General features: G+C 42.4%; 1 protein-coding gene across 1 annotated transcript; it reads right to left on the bottom strand.

Annotated features, from left to right (window-relative positions):
- Positions 1-17258: 17258 nt before the first annotated feature.
- LOC109402945 (E3 ubiquitin-protein ligase Fancl) lies at positions 17259-18862 on the bottom strand. The gene is made up of 3 exons (XM_062847258.1): positions 18635-18862; positions 17474-18373; positions 17259-17414 (listed from the first exon to the last, which is right to left on the bottom strand). The coding sequence occupies exons 1-3, from the start codon at positions 18749-18751 to the stop codon at positions 17277-17279; spliced, it is 1155 nt and encodes a 384-aa protein (XP_062703242.1). The 5' UTR covers positions 18752-18862; the 3' UTR covers positions 17259-17276.
- Positions 18863-18877: the final 15 nt, after the last annotated feature.

Here is an 18877-nt window from a genome sequence, read left to right as displayed (position 1 = left end):
TTTTAACTGAATTTGGCAGAAAACTGCTAATTTTTGGTGTTTTAAATTTAACCCTGATTTGGGTAAAATCCGGATCGAACTTTAAAGTGTATTCCAGTTCTAACATCAAATATTAATTAGTTTCAGGTATTCGTATAACCAAAGTGTCAAAATAGTGTGCTACGGTTAGCAAAATCCCACAAACACTTGATTCGAACTTTTGCCCCAGTGGTGGGGCAAGAGTTCGAATAAGACACACACATACAAATTTTAAAAGTGTTGTAACTCAATACTGAAAAGACATTTGGCGTAACTTTGTTCAGCAAAATTTTAGCCCATGAATGGAATCACCACACGGTATTCATATGTTTTTATCTGCTTCGATTTTTTGAAAAAGATTGAAATTTCTACTAGGGTCGAACTTTTGCCCCACCTTACTCTACTGGTGTCGTTGTCGGCGGTCACCAGTGAGCACAAGTATGTACACGAATTCTTCAACCGCCTCGACACATTAATGACTAATCCGATTCGCCTGGCTTCACTCTTTTAGTCGGATGTACGTTTCCGCCATCATCTCAAATTTACAAGCTATAATATCAATATCATCAGCGAAACCAAGCAGCTGAACGGACTTCGTGAAAATCGTCCCACTCGTGTTTATCCCCGCTCTCCTTATTACACCCTCTAACCCAATGTTGAACACCAAGCACGAAAGTCCATCACCTTGCCGTAACCCTCTGCAAGATTCGAAGGGACTCGAGAGTGTCCCTGATACTCGAACTACGCACATCACTCGATCCATCGTCGCCTTGATCAATCGTATCAGTTTATCCGGGAATCCGTATTCGTACATAATCTGCCATAGCTGTTCTCTATCGATTGTATCATACGCCGATTTGAAATCGATGAACAAGCATTAGCGGAGCCAGCATTTTCTTTTTTCTTACTCTCTCTCCTAAACATACACGAGAAAGAAACAGATGGAAGAGGGGGCAAACTTGCCTCCTCTTTCATCTCGCTCTTTTTCCTGCATGTTTAGGATAGTGAGTAAGAAAAAAGAAAAAGCTGGCTCCGCTAATGTGAACAAGTGATGTGTGGGCACGTTGTACTCGCGGCATTTTTGCAACACCTGGCGGATGGCGAACATCTGGTCCGTTGTAACGCGTTCACCCATAAATCCAGCCTGATGTTGCCCCACGAACTCTCTTGCAATCGGTGATAGACGGCGGCATAAAATTTGAGAGAGTATCTTATAGGCAGCGCTCAGTAGTGTGATCGTGCAGTAGTTCCTGCAATCCAACTTGTCGCCCTTTTTGTAGATGGGACACACGATACCTTCCATCCGTTCCTCCGGTAATACTTACTCCTCCCAAATCTTGGTAATGACCTAGTGTAGTGCTCTCACCAGTGCTTCTCCACCGTATTTTAGAAGCTTGCTTTGTAGTTGATCTGCACCAGCGGCTTTATTGTTTTTCAACCGGCCAACCTCCTCCTCAATCTCTTGAAGGTCAGGGGCCGGAAGTCTTTCGTCCTGTGCACATACTCCTAGATCTGTTACCGCGCCACCTTCCGTACTTGCAACGTCGCTCATGCTCATCGTAATGCTGCCGCCACCTCTCGACCACCTCACGCTCGCTCGTGAGAATATTCCCGTGATTATCTCGGCACATGTCGGCTTGTGGCACAAAGCCTCTGCGCGAGCGGTTCAGCTTCTCGTAGAACTTTCGTGTGTCCTTATCGCGGTACAGCTCTTCCATCGCTTCGCGATCTCGTTCTTCCTACTGGCGCTTCTTCATCCGGAAGACTGAGTTCTGCCTGAGTTTTGCGCCTGTCTATAACGTGCCTCATTCGCTCTCGTACGGTGTTGCAGCATTCTCGCCCATGCTGCATTCTTCTCGTTTTTCAACTGTTTACATTCGTCGTCGTACCAGTCGTTTCTGTGATTCGGAGTCGCGAAGCCTGTTGCCGAGGTACTACCTATGGCGGATCGGATGTCCCTCCAGCCATCTTTAAGTGTAGCTGCGCCAAGCTGCTCTTCCGTTGGTAGGGCCACTGCTAACTGCTGAGCGTAGTCTTGAGCCACTTCTACGTTACGAAGTTGCTCGATGTTGAGCCGCGGCGTTCGACTTCGACGCGTGGTGATAACTGTCGAAAGTTTTGAGCGCATGCATACAGCGACTAAGTAGTGATCCGAATCTATATTCGCACTGCGGTATGTGCGGACATTGGTTATATCCGAGAAGAATTTACCGTCGATTAGAACGTGGTCGATTTGGTTTTCTGTTTGATGGTCGGGTGATCTCCAGGTGGCTTTGTGGACCACGGGAGGCTGCAAAGTTTACGCATCGCTGGCCGTTATCATTCAATACGGCGTGCAGGCTGTTTTGCCCGATTAACGGTCTGTACATTTCCTCCCTTCCTACCTGCGCGTTCATGTCGCCGACAACGATTTTCACGTCACGCGGTAAGCAACCATCGTATGTTTGTTCTAACTGCGCGTAGAACGCTTCTTTCTCGTCATCAGGCCTCCCTTCGTGTGGGCAGTGGATGTTGATGATGCTGTAGTTGAAGAAACGGCCCTTAACTCTCAACATGCACATCCTTGCGTTGATCGGCTGCCACCCGATCACACGTTGTCGCATCTTGCCCAACACTATAAATCCTGTTCCCAGTTCATTGGTGGTGCCACAGCTTTGGTAGAAGGTAGCCGCTCGATGCCCGCTTTTCCACACTTTCTGTCCAATCCAACAAAGTTCCAGCAACGCCACGATGCCGAAGTTGCGGGGATGTAGTTCGTCGTAGATTATCCTGTCACATCCTGCGAAACCTAGTGACTTGCAATTCCATGTTCCAAGTTTCCAATCGTAGTCCTTATTTCGTCGCGTGGGTCTTTGCCGATTGTATCGAGTCATATTTTCTCCTATGTTATTAGCAATGGGGATTTTTACGGGTGGCTTATTGGGCCTACGCCAACACTCCTGTCTCGAAGGAGGGCGATGGTGCCAGTTCTGTTTAACGTCCCAACCAACACTAGGACGACCACGCTGATGGGGCTACCACCTTGGATCTAGCTGGGCGTGGTGCAGCGTTTCTTACTCATCCGCTGGATGCCAGAACAGATGCTGTTTTAGCCGCACCTCCTTGGTGAACAAACGCTCGAAATCGTACCTCCTCAATCTAGCTGAAGTCAGAAGGACAACAGTGCCCAGGCTGCACAACCAGCTAAGCACACAACTCTTAGCTGGCGGTCTTCGTCATCGCTTGACCCGTGGAAGCATGAGATAGGAACTTGTGAGGACCAGAGCTATGTTGGACGCTCTCCTTATCGACTCACCGTTTTGCAGCCCCTCGCCGTTTACCACGAGGGGGTAATGACATCGGCAAAGCCGACCAGCTTTACGCTATCATTCGCCACGTTCCACAGTACCGGACCCAGGATGGAAACTAGAGGTATCACCTCGGTGATGTTGTAGCTCCTCTCGCCTTCCTCGTTGTCATAGATAACTACCCTATTCTGGAAGTAGCTCTCCAATATCCGGCATAGGCTATCCGGCACTCCTAGGTGGTGAATGGCGCATTCAATGGTGGCCCAGCGCTATCTCGGCTATTTTAGTTACAGTCCTAATAGCGTCCACTATCGATCTACTCTTCCGGAAGCCGAACTGGTTATCCGAGAGCCCAGCGTCATCGGGTTTCTCGATACAGACCATCAGCCTCGACAGTTTCCGGCGGTGTGCAGAAGGCTGATGCCGATGGGTCGTCAGGTGGCTTCCCGGGTAGAATCCATCTACGGAATTTCCGGAAATTCACCCCTGTCTAGGCATATCTATATAGCCATTCTGAACATGGCAGAGCTATCCTCGATAGCTACTGTCGGGATACCGTGCGGATCCGAAGCCTACATAGTTTATCCTCCATAAGCAATTGCTCCACAAATGCCGGTTTATTGCAGTGCGAGGTTAGCCATCCCCGATGACGGTCAATGACCTTCAACTGTGGCCGTCTTCCTCCGTGTTCCACCCTGTGTCGAATCACCAGATGTTCACTGTGTGTGTATCCATCGTCGATTCTCCAGCTGGGGTTTGATGGACTCTGCATCATTCCTACTGTTTTTTCTCATCTACTTTCGCAACATCATTCAGTCTATGCATACTTTCGAGTAGGGCCTAGCCTCTCGCGTTAGTCCAGCCCCACTCAATCGCCCAGGCTTGACTTCTTGAATAACTTTGCCGAAGACAACACTTTTCTATCTGCTCTGGATCCCGAGGTGAAGAAGATTGAAATTTTACTTGACAACTAGCGCCCCCTATCGGCGAAATCACAAACTAATTGTTGAATCACCAGATTGCTCTTGACTTCCTAAGGGCCCGTTCATGAACCACGTAGACTTTTTGGGGGCAGGGCAGTGGGTTCTGGCTAAAGTCTACGATCTATACAAATGTCATTTTATTTTGTATGGACAAAAGTCTACGAGGCACAGAGGTCCAATTTTGAGAAAAGCTGGTTGATACTCAATTTTTGAACATGTCTTTAATGGGATACAGTATATCGAGCATTCATCCATAATCCCAGGAGCACTAGCTGGCCTTTAAAAAAATTGGAAATATTGATGTTGTATCTTGTTACAGCACTGAACAGCTGCTGATGGAAAAAGTACTGAATTTTTGATTAAAAAACACAAACAAGTTCAACCATTACAAAAGTCTGTTAATATAAGTAATACAATTGCTTTCAAAAGTTTATTTGTAAGTTCTTGTGTATGTCAGTCATCTGCACATTGGCGTAGCTAGGGGGGGTTCCAGGGGTGCCTGGCACCCCCTAGAACAAATTTGGCACCCCCTAGAATTTTCCCTTGAGCCACCTAAAATTTAAAACTTACCACATTAATTCTAATATTTTTTAATGGTACATTTAAACAAAACTTAATCACACCCGGAAATACTTATATACCTGAACAATCAACAGACTTCTCCATGAATTATTCCAGTAATACCTCTTTCTATTCTTACAGTGATTTCTCTAGGCTTCCTTTATGGATTCCTCCCGATATTTCTTCAACAAACTTCCCTTAGAATTCTCCAGGCAGTCCAGATCGTGTTGTACATACTAGAAATTTCTGCAAAAATTGGTCCAGCAATTGGTCCTAAGATTTCTTTGGAAATTCTTATTTTGATACTTTTCGGAATTCTTCGAGGGATTCCTCTAAAAATGTCTATTAGGATTTTTTTAGGAATTCCTGTTGGTGTTATTCAAGACAATCTTCCTGGGATTCTTTCAGAAGTTCATCCGTTGATTCTTCCAGAAATTCCTTCAGAGATTTTATTCAGAGATCCTTCCAGAAATTTCTCATGGAATTCCTCCAGGAGCTTATATTGGTCTTCCTCTGGGAATTGTGGCTATAGCTATAGCTATAGCTATCCTATAGGATTCCTGAAGTAACTCCTGCTGTGATTCTTCCAGCAATTTCTCTTAGAACTCCTCCGAAAATTCTCACTGTGGTACCTTCAGGTATTCTACTAGGAAAGTTGTTCCGGAAATCCTTTTCCTTTCTTTTTCTAAAAATTCCTTCGAAGATTCTTCCCCAATTTTTCTAAAAATCCCTTCGATGATTCTTCCATAGATTTCTTGAATGATTTATCCAGGTCTTTTTCCAGAGGTTCTTCCAGAAATTCCACTGGGAATTTATCAGAAAACTTCTATTGACCTTCCTCTATGAATTCCAGCTGGGATTCTTCAAGCAATGCTCATTAGGACTCATTAGGATTTCAGAAATACTTCTAGGGATTTCTCCTGGCATAGTTACTTGCTGCAATACTTTTGAGAAATCTTTCTGAGATGCCCATAAATTCCAGAAATCCTGCAATTCCATCAGGGATTCCTCCATAATACTTCTACCAATTCTTTCCAGGAGAACTCTAGGTATTACTCCAGGAATTTGTTAGAGGAACTTATCTTAGGATACCCGGGCTTTCATGATTCTAGGATATCTGTAAAAATTATTTCTATGATTTCTCCTGGAGTTCTAGAAATTTCTCCATATATTCCAGCTGGGATTACTCAAGCAATTCCTGCGGTTATTCCACTTATTCTTCCTCCAGAAATTAAAACTGTGGTACGTCAGAAATTGTGCTACGGATTCTTCTAGAGCTTTCTCCTGGCTTTTTCTGGGATCTTTCCAGGCAAACTTCCTGGAAATCTTGCAGGAATTCCTTTGATTGTTATACCACGGATTTCTCCAAGGACTCGTCCAGGAATTGCTTCAGAGATTTTATCCAAAGATTCCTCCAGAAGTTCCTCGTGGAATTCCTGCAGAAACTCCTTTTGGCCTTTCTCCAAGAATACCTCAAACACCTTCTCCTGTGGTTCTTCCAGCAATTCTTACTATGATATGCCCAGAAATTCTTCTAGTGATTCCTATACAAATTGATCCTAGCATTATGGCTGGAAGTCTTCCGGGAAATCTTCCTGAGATTCCTTCAGGAATTCCTCCTGCGTTTCCTTCAGGGCCTTCGCAATAGATTCTTCCAGAATAGCTCTACCGGTTCTTGCAGGAACTTCTCTAGATATTCCAAGGTTTTGATCTTTGGATTCCCCCAGGCATTCTTGGTGGGGATTCTCTAGAAATTCCTGTATAGTGTCCTCCAGCATTTCCTCCTAGGATTTCTGCTGAGATTTTTGCAAGGACACAATTCAGAATCCTTCTAATAACACCTCGTGATATTTTTTCTGTGATTTCTTCAGAAGCTCTCCGGTGATTCCACCAGGAATTTTTATCCAAGCATTCTTTCATAAATTTCTCATGGGATTCCTTCAGGAACTCCTCTTGGTCTTCCTGCAAGAATTTCAGCTGGATTTCTCAAGCTATTCCTGCTGTAATTCTTCCAGCAATTTCTTCTAGGACTCCTCCCAAAATTCTTACTGTAATACCTCCCGGAATTCTTCTAGGGATTCTTCTTAAAATTTCTCCAGGGATTTATTGAAAAACTTGCTAGGATTATTCAAGGCAATTTTCCTATGAGCCTTGCCTTCGGTGTATCCTCCCGGAAATCCTAAAGGATTTCATTCCTGGGATATCTCCAAATATTTATAATTGTTTCAGCAATGCCTCCTATGTCTCCTCCTAAAATTTTTACTACGATACCTGCAGGAATTCATCTAGGGATTTCTCCTGCCATTCTTGCTGGAATTCTTCTAGGTAGTTTTCCTGGGATACTTCCAGAAATGTCGTTGATTCTTCCAGGGGTTTTTCTAAAGACTCATTCAGGAATTCCTCTAGAGTAGATTTTTCATGGATTACTCTAGAAATAAATCATGGTATTACTCACGGAACTTCTCTTGGCCTTCTTCAAGGAATTCCAGCTGAAGAAAACCCAATATAAATCTCTAGAGGAGTCCCTAAACGAGTGTCGGGAATAGTAGGGTTTTCAAGAGAAATGCTAGGAATGTACGAGAAAAATAAATGAAAATCTGAATTATCAATAAATGTCAAAAAACGAGCAATAAACGTAAATGCATTTTGAGCCAAAAAATAACATAGACCATGCGGCGAAGCCGCATAGAGGATTGAGGAACTGAGGCGGCAGAAGGCCGCCGAAGTTTCTGATATACGATGCACCGCAACTGCATCGTTTCGGTTCTAGGCAAACCACAGATCCAAGAATTTGCCCGGTATAATGCAAACATAGATGTTATCCCTTTTTCAGGTCCGACGAGCGATAGCGAGTTCGGACAGCAAGCGATTGCTCGGTAAATTGCAATCATAGTTAGGCAGGCTTTTCAGTCGTTACAGTCATATAAGTGCGATTCAGAATTTCACTGCCTCATACTTTCCTGCATTTGTTTTTCATGGGTAATTTAGCCTTTTTTTATTGCATTTTTTGAATTTTTTATTGCTTTTTCGATATTTTTTTATTGTAAATTTTCTAATTTATTATGGAAAAATCGGATTTATTTATGGAAAATTCGAAGTTATTTGGTGGGAAAAATGGCTTTTTTTATTGCAACAGTTGATTTATTCATTGCATTTTTGACTTTTTTAATTGCTCGTAAATCAATTATTAATGGAAACTTTTAATTTATTTATGCATTTTTTTATTTGTTTATGGAACTTTTGTAAGTTATTACTGCTTACACCCCTGTTTCTTCACTGGGACTTTTTGAGTTATTTATGGGAAATTTTGTATTTATTATGGAACGTTTAATTGTCTGCCATTCTCAAATTCAACGCAAGTAAAATCGGGATTGCCGAAGGTTTTTACAATGGGAATTGCTGCAGGAATTCTTTACATAATTACTGAAGAAACCTAGAAGAAATTGTCCAAAGAATTTTCATTAAAATTATTGAAGCGATTTATAAACGAATTTCCGAAGGAGTTTTCGAAGGAATTGGCGAAGGAATACCGAATAGTATAGATAATGAAAGTCCAAAAAATCGACGATAATCCCAAAAAAGTAGAATGACTTGCCGAAGACATTTCCAAAAAAAAATTGTAAGGAAGTTCCCAGAGTCATTGTTGAATGAATCACAAAATAAAAGAATTCCCAAAAGAATTGCCTGAAAAGTAATTGGAGAATTATAAAAAGCAAATATTAATAGAATTGTTGACATAAACAAAACAATGCTTGAAAGATTACCAAAAAATTGGCGAAGCAACTCCCGAGAAAACATTAAACATGAAGTAAACAAGCCAAATAAACTCCTAATGCAATTGCCGAAGAAATTTCCAAAGCAATTTTCGATGAAAGTTTTCAAAGGATGCGTGAAAGGTGTTCAGTATCAAATTCCGTTTTACCAAAAAAATTCTTTAAGAAATTGCCGAAGGAGATCCAAAGATATTACCGAAGATATTTGCCAAATCCAAATCAATTGCTGGGAGATTTGCAAAAGAAGACTTAATTGAAATAAATTGCAAAACAATTTCCAAATAAATTACCAGGAATATTCCCTGAGGTATTACCGAAAACACAAATGTCTTGTATTATACGTACAAACCAGACACGATTATTCGAAATGTACGAAGCTGAAATTTTGACTAATTACTACAATGTTTGTTTTACGGAAGTCAAATTTTGAGCTTTATACACAATTCCTTTCAACAGATATATTATCAATTCATTCGAAATCGTAATATGGTGCGAGCACCAGAATCTCGAAGAGAAAAATCGAAGTTCGCTCGAACCAAATTCTGGGTTTCAGTCCTGAATATGCAATTTTAGGTATTTATAACTCTTTCTTGTTCTTGAAAACTATTTTGACAAAGAGGATCAGGGATGGGAACACTCACTTGCAACGAGTTACATTCACTTGCTATTTTCTCAGCTCAGAAGCGTGCAATCAAGAAACGATGTATGGACGACTTTTGCCTTGTGATTTCGTCTAAAACTTTGCCGAATAGAAAAGAGGTCGCACACGAATCCCAAGGTCATGACCAAGGTAAATTTAATGGAAGGTACTAGCATATAAGCAGTAAGTGGACGCGGGGAGAGGTTTATGGCGGGGGTGTTGTAGTTGATTGCTGGCGAGTTTGTTTACGCTCTACTCTATCGGTTTCTGTGAGGTTGCTAGGGTTGCTAGGGGTTGTTATTTACTTCCAAACAAGTGAAAAAATTTCCGCAGTGGCAGAGCAGGTGCTTGTTGTCGTACTTGTTGTAGAATTGCAAGTTAATTATTGTGATAAACTCAACGCCATACGCTCAACTTTAGCCATACGCATGCCGAATCTTTACTGCCTAAAGTTTAAAGAAAAACCAACAGATCAGAATCTTGAGGAAAGGCATGATGGTGTACCTTCGGCAGCAGTTGGGAATGGCCCGGAGGCCTTATGTGTTACAAACTGTTGCCAAGATTACTTCGCAGGGATTCAGAGAAGTTTCGCACGGGACGGGTAATATTTCTTTAGTCTAGAGCATACCATTGGGGTTATTGTATTATTTGGATGTAATTAATTAGGACACAAGCTCGTTGGTTGAAATCACCATGAAGTGACCTTTTGGGTCATGGCTTGCTATCATTGATAAACTTCCAAATCAAAACAAACTTGCCAGCTGTTATTCCAAATTCCAATATGGCGGATTGTATGATTTAGCATATTGGATTACCTTCCTTTTACTTACCTTGGTCATGACAGAGCTGTGAAAGCGATTCTCCACGAGGTGAGTGTAATTTACATTCATCTCGTGGAGAGTTGCCTTCGCAGTTCCCTCACGACTTCGGTATGCGTGTGTGACCCCTTCTCTATTCAGCAAAGTTTTAGACAAAATCACAAGGTAAAAGTCGTCAATACATCGTTTCTTGATTGCACGCTTCTGAGTTGAGAAAACTGCAAGTGAGTGTAACTCTTTCCAAGTGAGTGTTCCCATCCTTGAAGAGGATGTCACAATGAGTACAAGTTACATGCAAATTGGTGGATATTTTATGGTTTCAGAGATTTACTTGCTCTGAAAATGTATTCTTACGGACCTGATTATTTTCAATACACTAGACAAAGGGGTTGTCTCGATGATTGTTAAGTTCAAACTGAAAATTCAAATTCCATATATAATACGCAATCAAGTTATCAAGTATTCAAACCCCTCACATGGCGAGGAAAGTGTTAAATTTGTACAACAGTTCGAATTAAAAAAAAGTGTTCTTTAAAATATAGCACGTTCAAATTTGCGGGCTATTTTTTCCGCTACGCAGTATATCATTATTTCATGAAAGAAATTGAGGATGATTCGGTATATCCTTTTACGAAAAAGAAGCAAAACAACCTAGAAGCCACTGAAACTGGCACCCCTAAGGCACCCCCTAGGAAAAAATCCTAGATACGCCAATGCATCTGCAATGGAGCAAGAGATCAAAATAACACTTTTCGCTTCAAAATTGACATTACATGTCAGTAATACGAGAAGTTCTTACACTTCGACTTCAAAGTGTCCTACAAATCGCTCCCACCTGCTGCTCGTGGTGAGCAACTGCCAAGAGCTGCCAAAATAATAGCGCAATGATGATATGTGTATAGTCAAATTGTATGAAAAACATCAATTTTGTTTGGATATTGTTCGAAGAAATCGACAAAAAAGAAAATGCCATTAAAATGAAATTAAGCGCTAAATCATGTTCCAATACATTCATTTAGTCTAAAACTAGCAGACTACAATGATTTGGCAATTTTTGCCAGGTATTTTCAAATCTGGGTCCTAGTGGTTTATGAACGGCCCCTGAAGAACTTTGCCGTAGGCGACACTTTTCTATCTGCTCTGGTTCCTGGGATAAAGATGTTTGAAACTTTACTTGACAACTAGGTCCACCTAGCGGCGAAATCACCAACTAGATGTATAATCACCAGAAAGCTCTTGACTTTCTGAAGAACTTTGCCAAATACGACACTTTTCTATCTGCTCTGGATCTCGAGATAGCGGAGTTTGAAGCTTTACTTAATAACTAGCGCCACCAAGCAGCGAAATCACAAACTAGTTGTTGAATCACCAGATAGCTCTTGACTTCCTGAAGAACTTTGCCGAATACGACAGTTTTCTATCTGCTATGGATCTCGAGATAGCGGAGTTTGAAATTTTAGTTGACAACTAGCGCCACCTAGTGGCGAAATCATCACTAACTGTTGAATCACCAGATAACTCTTGACTTCCTGACAAGTTTTGCCGTAGGCGACACTTTTCTATCTGCTCTGGTTCCTGGGATAAAGATGTTTGAAACTTTACTTGACAACTAGCGCCACCTAGCGGCGAAATCACCAACTACTTGTTGAATCACCGGATTGTTCTTGACTTCCTGAAGAACATTGCCGAAGACGGCACTTTTCTATCTGCTCTCGATCTCAAGATACCGGAGTTTGAAGTTAACTTGACAACTAGTGCCGCCTAGCGGTGAAATCACAAACTAATCGTTGAATCACCAGATAGCTCTTGACTTCCTGAAGAACATTGCCGAAGACGGCACTTTTCTATCTGCTCTGTATCTCGCGATAGCGGAGTTTGAAATTTCAGTTGACAACTAGCACCGCCTAGCGGCGAAATAACAAACTAGTTGTTTTTCTATCTGCTCTGGATCTCGAGATAGCGGAGTTTGAAGCTTTACTTGACAACTAGCGCCACCTAGCGGCGAAATAATCAACTAATTCTAGATTGAGTTTAAATAAGGGCGAAAGTAACATGAGCGAGTTCTCTTCATCGACTCTCTCTTCTTCAAATTAAAGTGACAAGATGCAAGTATGGTTGCACTTTTTGGTCATAAATCGCTAGGTTGCGATGCGTGTGGCTTCGTGGTCGTGCGGCTAGGATCACCAAGCCTTTAGTCGCATCGCGCTGAGGAGCACGGGTTCGATTCCCGCCGCAGCTGTCAGGAAAAGTTTTCGGCTGTGCCACTGGGCGTTGCATGCTAGTCCGATGTCTAGTGTCGTGCTCCCTTCAAAGAGCAAAATAGCTCACTGGAATGCATTAAACGTGTCCGTGTCTAAGTGTAAAAAAGTTCGATTGAATTTGCATCTTGTCACTTTAAATTGCAGAAGAGAGAGTCTATTAAGAGAATTCTCTCATGTTACTTTCGCCCTTATTTTAAACTCAATCTGGAATTGTTGAATCACCAGATTGCTTTTGACTTCCTGAAGAACTTTGCCCAAGACGGCCTTCTTCTATCTGCTCTGGATCCCGAGATAGCGGAGTTTGAAATTTTAGTTGTCAACTAGCGCCACCTAGCGGCGAAATCACCAACTAATTGTTGAATTACCAGAAGCTCTTGACTTTCTGAAGAACTTTGCCGAAGACGACACTTTTCTATCTGCTCTGGATCTCGAGATAGAGAAGACGACTAGCGCCACCTAGCGGCGAAATCACAAACTAATGGATCATTAAAATAACTAAAACGGCCGCAATAAAATGAGCAGATAGCGCCACCGTAGCCTTGTGTGTTTGACATAACTCCACTGCTGTCACAATGTTAACGTCCATATAGGGTGGCGCCTCTGTTTACATGCGGTGAATGCTAGGAAAGTTGCCTTCTTTTTCTTCTTCTTTATGGCTCGACGTTCACATCGGAACTTGGCCTGCCTCTCTTCAACTTAGTGTTCTTAGAGCACTTCCACAGTTGTTAATTGAAGGGCTTTCTTTGCCTGCCATTGCATGAATTTGTACATTGTGTGGCAAGTACAATGATACACTATGCCCAGGAAGTCGAGAAAATTTTCCCGACCGGAACGGGAATCGAGCCCGCCGTCTTCGGATTGGCGATCCATAGCCTTACCCTCAAGACTAACTGGAGACCCTGAAAGTTGCCCTCATTGATCCATTGTTGAATCACCAGATTGTTTTTGACCTACTGAACAGCTTTGCCGAAGACAGCATTGTTCCAAATAAAGTGTATCTTGAGATACCGCATGTTATAACTTATGCGTGCTTCTACTGGCGAATGTACATAGCAACTACTACTACATAGCGCCTCTATCGGCCAAATTGCCAACTAATTGGATGATAGTTGGCATTGTGTGGTAGATCCATTCTAGTACTACAACTTTGCCGAAGAAAGTATGATGCTATCTTGTAATACGCCTGAGATATTCACTCACACCCCCAATTAGGCGAAATCCCATAAGCTCTGTGATTCCCACAACACGGACTGCCGTGTAATAGGTGACCGTGTAGTAGGAGTCTAGACTGTACTTACGGCTTATCATCTGTTGGGCCTTAACCCACTCAAAATTTTTGCTGAAGCCACTAATCTTCCAAATCAACAGGTGTTCTTCTATGGTTCCTGTAGTGCAATTCAGTTTCAGTATTAGAGTTTCGAATCTCGCGAGACGCTTGCATCAGGTGTTTAGAAGACCAGCCGCCTTTACCCAACCCCGCCACGAGCAACCAAGCTGCTCCTTCATCGACAGACTGCTTGTTTAGTGTTGATCGGTATCGAAGACATCTATGCGCACAAGCGACGAACTTCATCAATGAGCTTTATCATTCATACCTTGCTTTTAATTTCTTAACCGCGGCAACTACGCATGAAGAAAAAGATATGCTCATGAATAACTGACACTGAATGGTAATCATAGGTACAAATACTATTTTTACACAATTGAAAATGGTGTCTTACTTAGAGGGTTCGAAAAGTCGGTACAAGACCATATGCCATTATTATTCTTAACCCTTCTACAATGTGACACTAGGTGGACCACAATGGCGTAATGCACGTTTAGCGATCCTGTCTGGGTTATATTGACTCCAACATCCTACTAAGGTAAAAACATTTAAAATTGTTTGATTGATGGTAATGAGGCATTTGTAGGCGAGCGTGTTCTATATCAGGAAAAGGCTAATTAATAAATTAGTTAACTCAAAATTAAATCATTCATCATTATTAGCTCATATACCGTACTGTTGCGTTTTAGTTCAACTGCTTACCGTCGTTCTCCTAAAGCCACCTCTTACCCGATCATTTGCGTGACTAACCTTGCTTCCAGCCGAAAACAAATTCAATAATTTTGCAAATCAATCGAATTCAAATTTCACACCGCACCGTAGTCGTCGTCGCCGTTCGATTGAAATCGAAAATCGACCGCATTCACGCGCGCTCGCGCTTCACTTTTATTGCTTCCTCCTCCCATCATCCATCCGCAAGCACATTCACATCGATTGATCGATCATCGAGGAGCCACCACTGCACTAGCTCGCTAGCGTCCTTTGGCGACGGCGCACTGATGTTACCGCGGACTATGCGCGAAATACAAATCACCTGTCTGCTGGTGGTGCGCAACCAACAACTGTGGGGGCGATGGACAAGGCAGTTTGGCGTGTTTGTAGTGGACATCGCGCGGTGCAATTCGTGACCACAATTGCAAATCAACGTTTGTTTTAACGAAATTCCGCAGCGAAAGTTGGTTGAACGCAATTACCTACTTCTGGTAAAATCTTCTCGTGATAACTGTTTGAAATAATTGTATTGTAATTGATTGAAATTTTAAATCGTTATGATAGTGAATGGCAAGCATTGATTATCTTCCTATCTATTACAAAACTATATGTAAGCGATTGCAACAACGAAAACAAAATTTGCGAAATAAGACGTGTATCTTACTGTAGTCATCTCACAACAACACCACCGCAGCGCGCGAAATTGGTCACGACAGTGCAGTGGAACAAAAGTAAAATCGCAGTTAAACTACATTCGAGAAACGTGTTTGACATGTTGAATCTGGCAAAATGTGTGCAACTTTTTTTTTTGTTTTTTTTTTTTCAATAGAGGCAAAATTGGCTTTTGAAAAGTTTGAAAACATTTTTGTTTTTGTTGTGCTTTGACAGGAAGTAACTGTAGGGTATGATTTTGTTCCGCTGAAAAAGTAGCTTCTATAAAGTATTTCAAGGAGTGCGGCAAACTTTGGCAAATTGAAGAGCCTAAGAAACTGTTGTAATCATTTAGGGGCATATGGGTCAAACAGAGTTTTGGCACTTCTCAGCAAAAACTACTAGAACCTTTTACCTATCGGAATGTCAAAGGGGATAAGGCTATGTAGATCTCATTAGTTGGTTTTGCTTATATCCTAATGAGTCTGCTTCGGATGTATTGCCAGTTATGATGATTCAGGAACCGCCTAACTATACTAAAGGTTCCTAAAATTACCGCTTTCAGGATGCTGTTCAGGTCCTTCATCAATTCCAGCTCGTCCAGGGACCTTGGGAGAGCTTTTGGGGCAACTCTGAATGCCTAGAGGACAACCAGAACTATACGGACGTCCTCCAGGTGCCACATCTGCCTTAACTACTCCGCTAGGTCGTACTTGGTGATCTTTCCGGTTAACATTGGCGGCTTTTTTTCTCACTCATCCTTCTTGATAAACATGAGAAAAAGTGGGATGAACAGGTGTTCTCTTTCTTGTGTTTGTTTAGGAGTGAGTATAAAAAAGAAAAGCTAGATTCGCCAATGCCGGAGAACGTTGCTTGGACATTACTTGGTTGCTTGGACATGTCAATGAGGGTTATCAACTTCATTATTTTGTCGTAAACCACCATGTCAGGCCGATTGGCACGAATGAGGACGTCCGTAATGATCTAGCGATCCCAGTACAGCTTTATGCAACTATTTTCTAGAATCAGGTCCAGCTGGTGCTTGTAGTAGGATACAAATTTGTCGACCAAATTGTGCTTTAACGCAAAGCTGTTCGTGCACAATATTGGCAACTTCGATGTGGCGATCGAGGAACGCTGCGCTGATAGAAATAACGCTGAACAGCCCGCAACGACATGCTTACTTCCTACAGCGGTCTTCCACGTCTTCGTGCAATATGTACCGCCGGTAATTCTTTGTCGCTTTTAACCGGTCCTAGATGGCTACCATGAAACCTTCTGTTTACGAGAAGAGGTCATCCCGCACCAGCCACGTGTTCGACGCCGCCTTATCGATGTACTCAAGTTCCAGTAGATGGGGTTGTGTCCCATGCCACTCATTCTGCTGCCACGTTACGATCATATCGTCGACGGTCTTAATGCCGCAGTTCAGCTGGTAATCCTCCTGCGCTAGATACAGGGCGCTGCAATAGTGGTCACCTTCACATACAGTGCGGTACATTTCATGATGATTCTGGCTTTCTACGATATATAACTGCTGGATCTGGGAGACACATAGTGTCTGGATATTGGTGACGCCTCTTCCTTCTATTTCGCGTGGTGACTCTCTCGATGGACGACTTTGGATGGCGCATGCGACGCTTGATGAACGCCACTCGTACTGCTCGTTCTAACGCCTCGAGAATCTCGAGATCAGGTCCTTGTTATCACCCCAAAGTTGTAGGTCAACAGGGGCACTGCAAACGTGTTGGTCGCCTTCACCTTGTTGCTGGCTGACGGAAAGCTCCTCAGAACACAGCTGACACGATGCTAGAACTTGTCCTGCAGTTCCTTCTTGTTCGCTGTTTGGCGAATACCTGTAAGTTGCAGGAAGCCGAGGTTTTTGTACGCTTCGCCGTCAACCATATTCCAAATCTCCTTCTGTTCGTTGACGCGGAAACACCTGGCGTCCACCACTTGACCTCAGCGAAGATGGACTGACCGACATTTGTCAATTCCAAACTCCATCCAGATGTCGTTGCTGAACACCGTCACAAACTGCGACAGTTGATAAAGCCTCTGTACTGATTCCGCAAACAGCTTCAGGTCATCCATAACGAAGGCGTGGGTTATTCTTGTACTCCTTCCCGCACTTTTCGGTAGCAATAGTTGCATTGATTGAGTGTAGGTTATGTTTTGAGATAAAAAATACGGCAGTCATCGTTTCTAAATGATTAAACAAATATGAATTCAGTTTCCTCCACTTTTCACGTAGGATTAGTTCTATTGAGCTCCAAATTGTTCAAAAGTTCATCGAAGCTGGACGACACTTTTTGCTTACAATAGGGACACGTGCCCACGGATATGGCAAAGAACGTTCTGCTGTCCTTCAGCGACATAAACCACTGAAAAATAAAAGCGAATTTATCCTTAATTCAGGAACAAACGAATTGCAACCTCTTACCTCCTTCAAACAACCAATATGAAAGATCAGCGAACACTTTTCATTGTCGCACGATATGATGGGAATCTTGTTCCGGTCGTCTCGATAGGACATACAAATTCCGCACTGGCTACCTTCATCGTCTAAACCGCCCGGCTCGATACGCATCGGGAACGCCATTATTTCGAAAATCCTCAGCAGGTTGGTGTAAACATCGCTCTCCGGGTCCCAGTCCTCCAGTTTCGTATTATACAACTCCCGAAGGTACTCGATCTCTGCGGTGGGTCCAAGAAAGGCAACCACAACCGAAGCCGGCTGCAGGGGATGAAGCGTGATCTTCAGGAACACCTTCTGGTTGAACTTGATAATGCGCCACGTGGTTCGCGTGTCTATGTCGACTGGTTCAACCACGTGGCACAGTTCGTCCAGCGTGTGGAGATTGCTGTAGAACTCGTCTAGCTGATCGAGTATCTGGACAAACGCGGCAGCGTGCGCCTCCGGAGATGCGTGCCATTTAAACAGCTCGATTGAGGATCCAAGATCGGGTAGGCTATGGGACGTTACTTGGAAATCTCCATCTGAAATTCGCTCCATTTCAAGGAAATTGGCGTCGATCGCCTTGAAACCGGACAGTTTGATTTTCGATACATCTGAATTCGAAAAGATTTTACAGCCATGATCGTGTTTCACGGTTTCCAACTGTTTGAATATCTTTAGTACTGAGTCTACGTTCAGATCGACACGTTCCGTAGATGTTTCCTGATATTTGTCCAAATACTGTAGCATGTTATCTAACATTTCAGTGGAATCCCCCGTTTTGAGCATGCTTTGTACATCCAATGGTATTATGCCATGAAAAGCACAAACGCTTGATCCTTCCGTATCCGGAAAGTTAGGTAACACTAGGCGAACTGTAAACTTCTGTAATGGAAGATTTATGAAATAGTTAATGTGTAGTAATTACCGAAAAAATAGTGCAATAACATCACAAGAAAGTTTATATGTAAATTGAAGGATTTTGGTTATTCTCCGGAAAAACCTTCTATTAAAAATTTAAAATTAATCATCTCAAGTTTACGATTTTTTTTATTATTCAATATTTATCAACAAAAAAACTGGTCACCCTGTGTGTGACGAACGTTCCAGGTCTCTGGATGCGCTTGTATCAAACAACTCACTCACACTATCATAACAGCCAATGAAACGATTATGACTCGTCTCGGATAGAAATGAATACTTTTTTAGGAAATTTTCCTTTTTCACTTGTTTTTCACTCATATTTTCGAATTTCTCAACCATAAGAATTATGAAACGTTCGCTTCCTAATCCACAAAGTTATCCAAAAATAAATCGAACGGCACTTTTGTTTTGCTGAGGTCAATAACATACCAACACATCTAAAACCATATTTTGACAGCTTGGATG

This window comes from Aedes albopictus, chromosome 1 (genome assembly GCF_035046485.1).
Source record: "Aedes albopictus strain Foshan chromosome 1, AalbF5, whole genome shotgun sequence".
Taxonomy (NCBI): domain Eukaryota; kingdom Metazoa; phylum Arthropoda; class Insecta; order Diptera; family Culicidae; genus Aedes; species Aedes albopictus.
The sequence above is the reverse complement of the archived record's forward strand: the minus strand, read 5'-3'. Positions and strand labels throughout refer to the sequence as shown.

What these genes read in the sequence shown, in the direction of transcription:
- LOC109402945 (XM_062847258.1), bottom strand. Translation starts at nt 18,751, where the DNA reads ATGGTTGAGAAATTCGAAAATATGAGTGAAAAACAAGTGAAAAAGGAA. An exon ending in TCATTGGCTGTTATGATAGT is followed by an intron (nt 18,374 to 18,634) that starts GTGAGTGAGTTG and finishes CTTCCATTACAG; the next exon opens with AAGTTTACAGTTCGCCTAGT. An exon ending in ATATTGGTTGTTTGAAGGAG is followed by an intron (nt 17,415 to 17,473) that starts GTAAGAGGTTGC and finishes TTTATTTTTCAG; the next exon opens with TGGTTTATGTCGCTGAAGGA.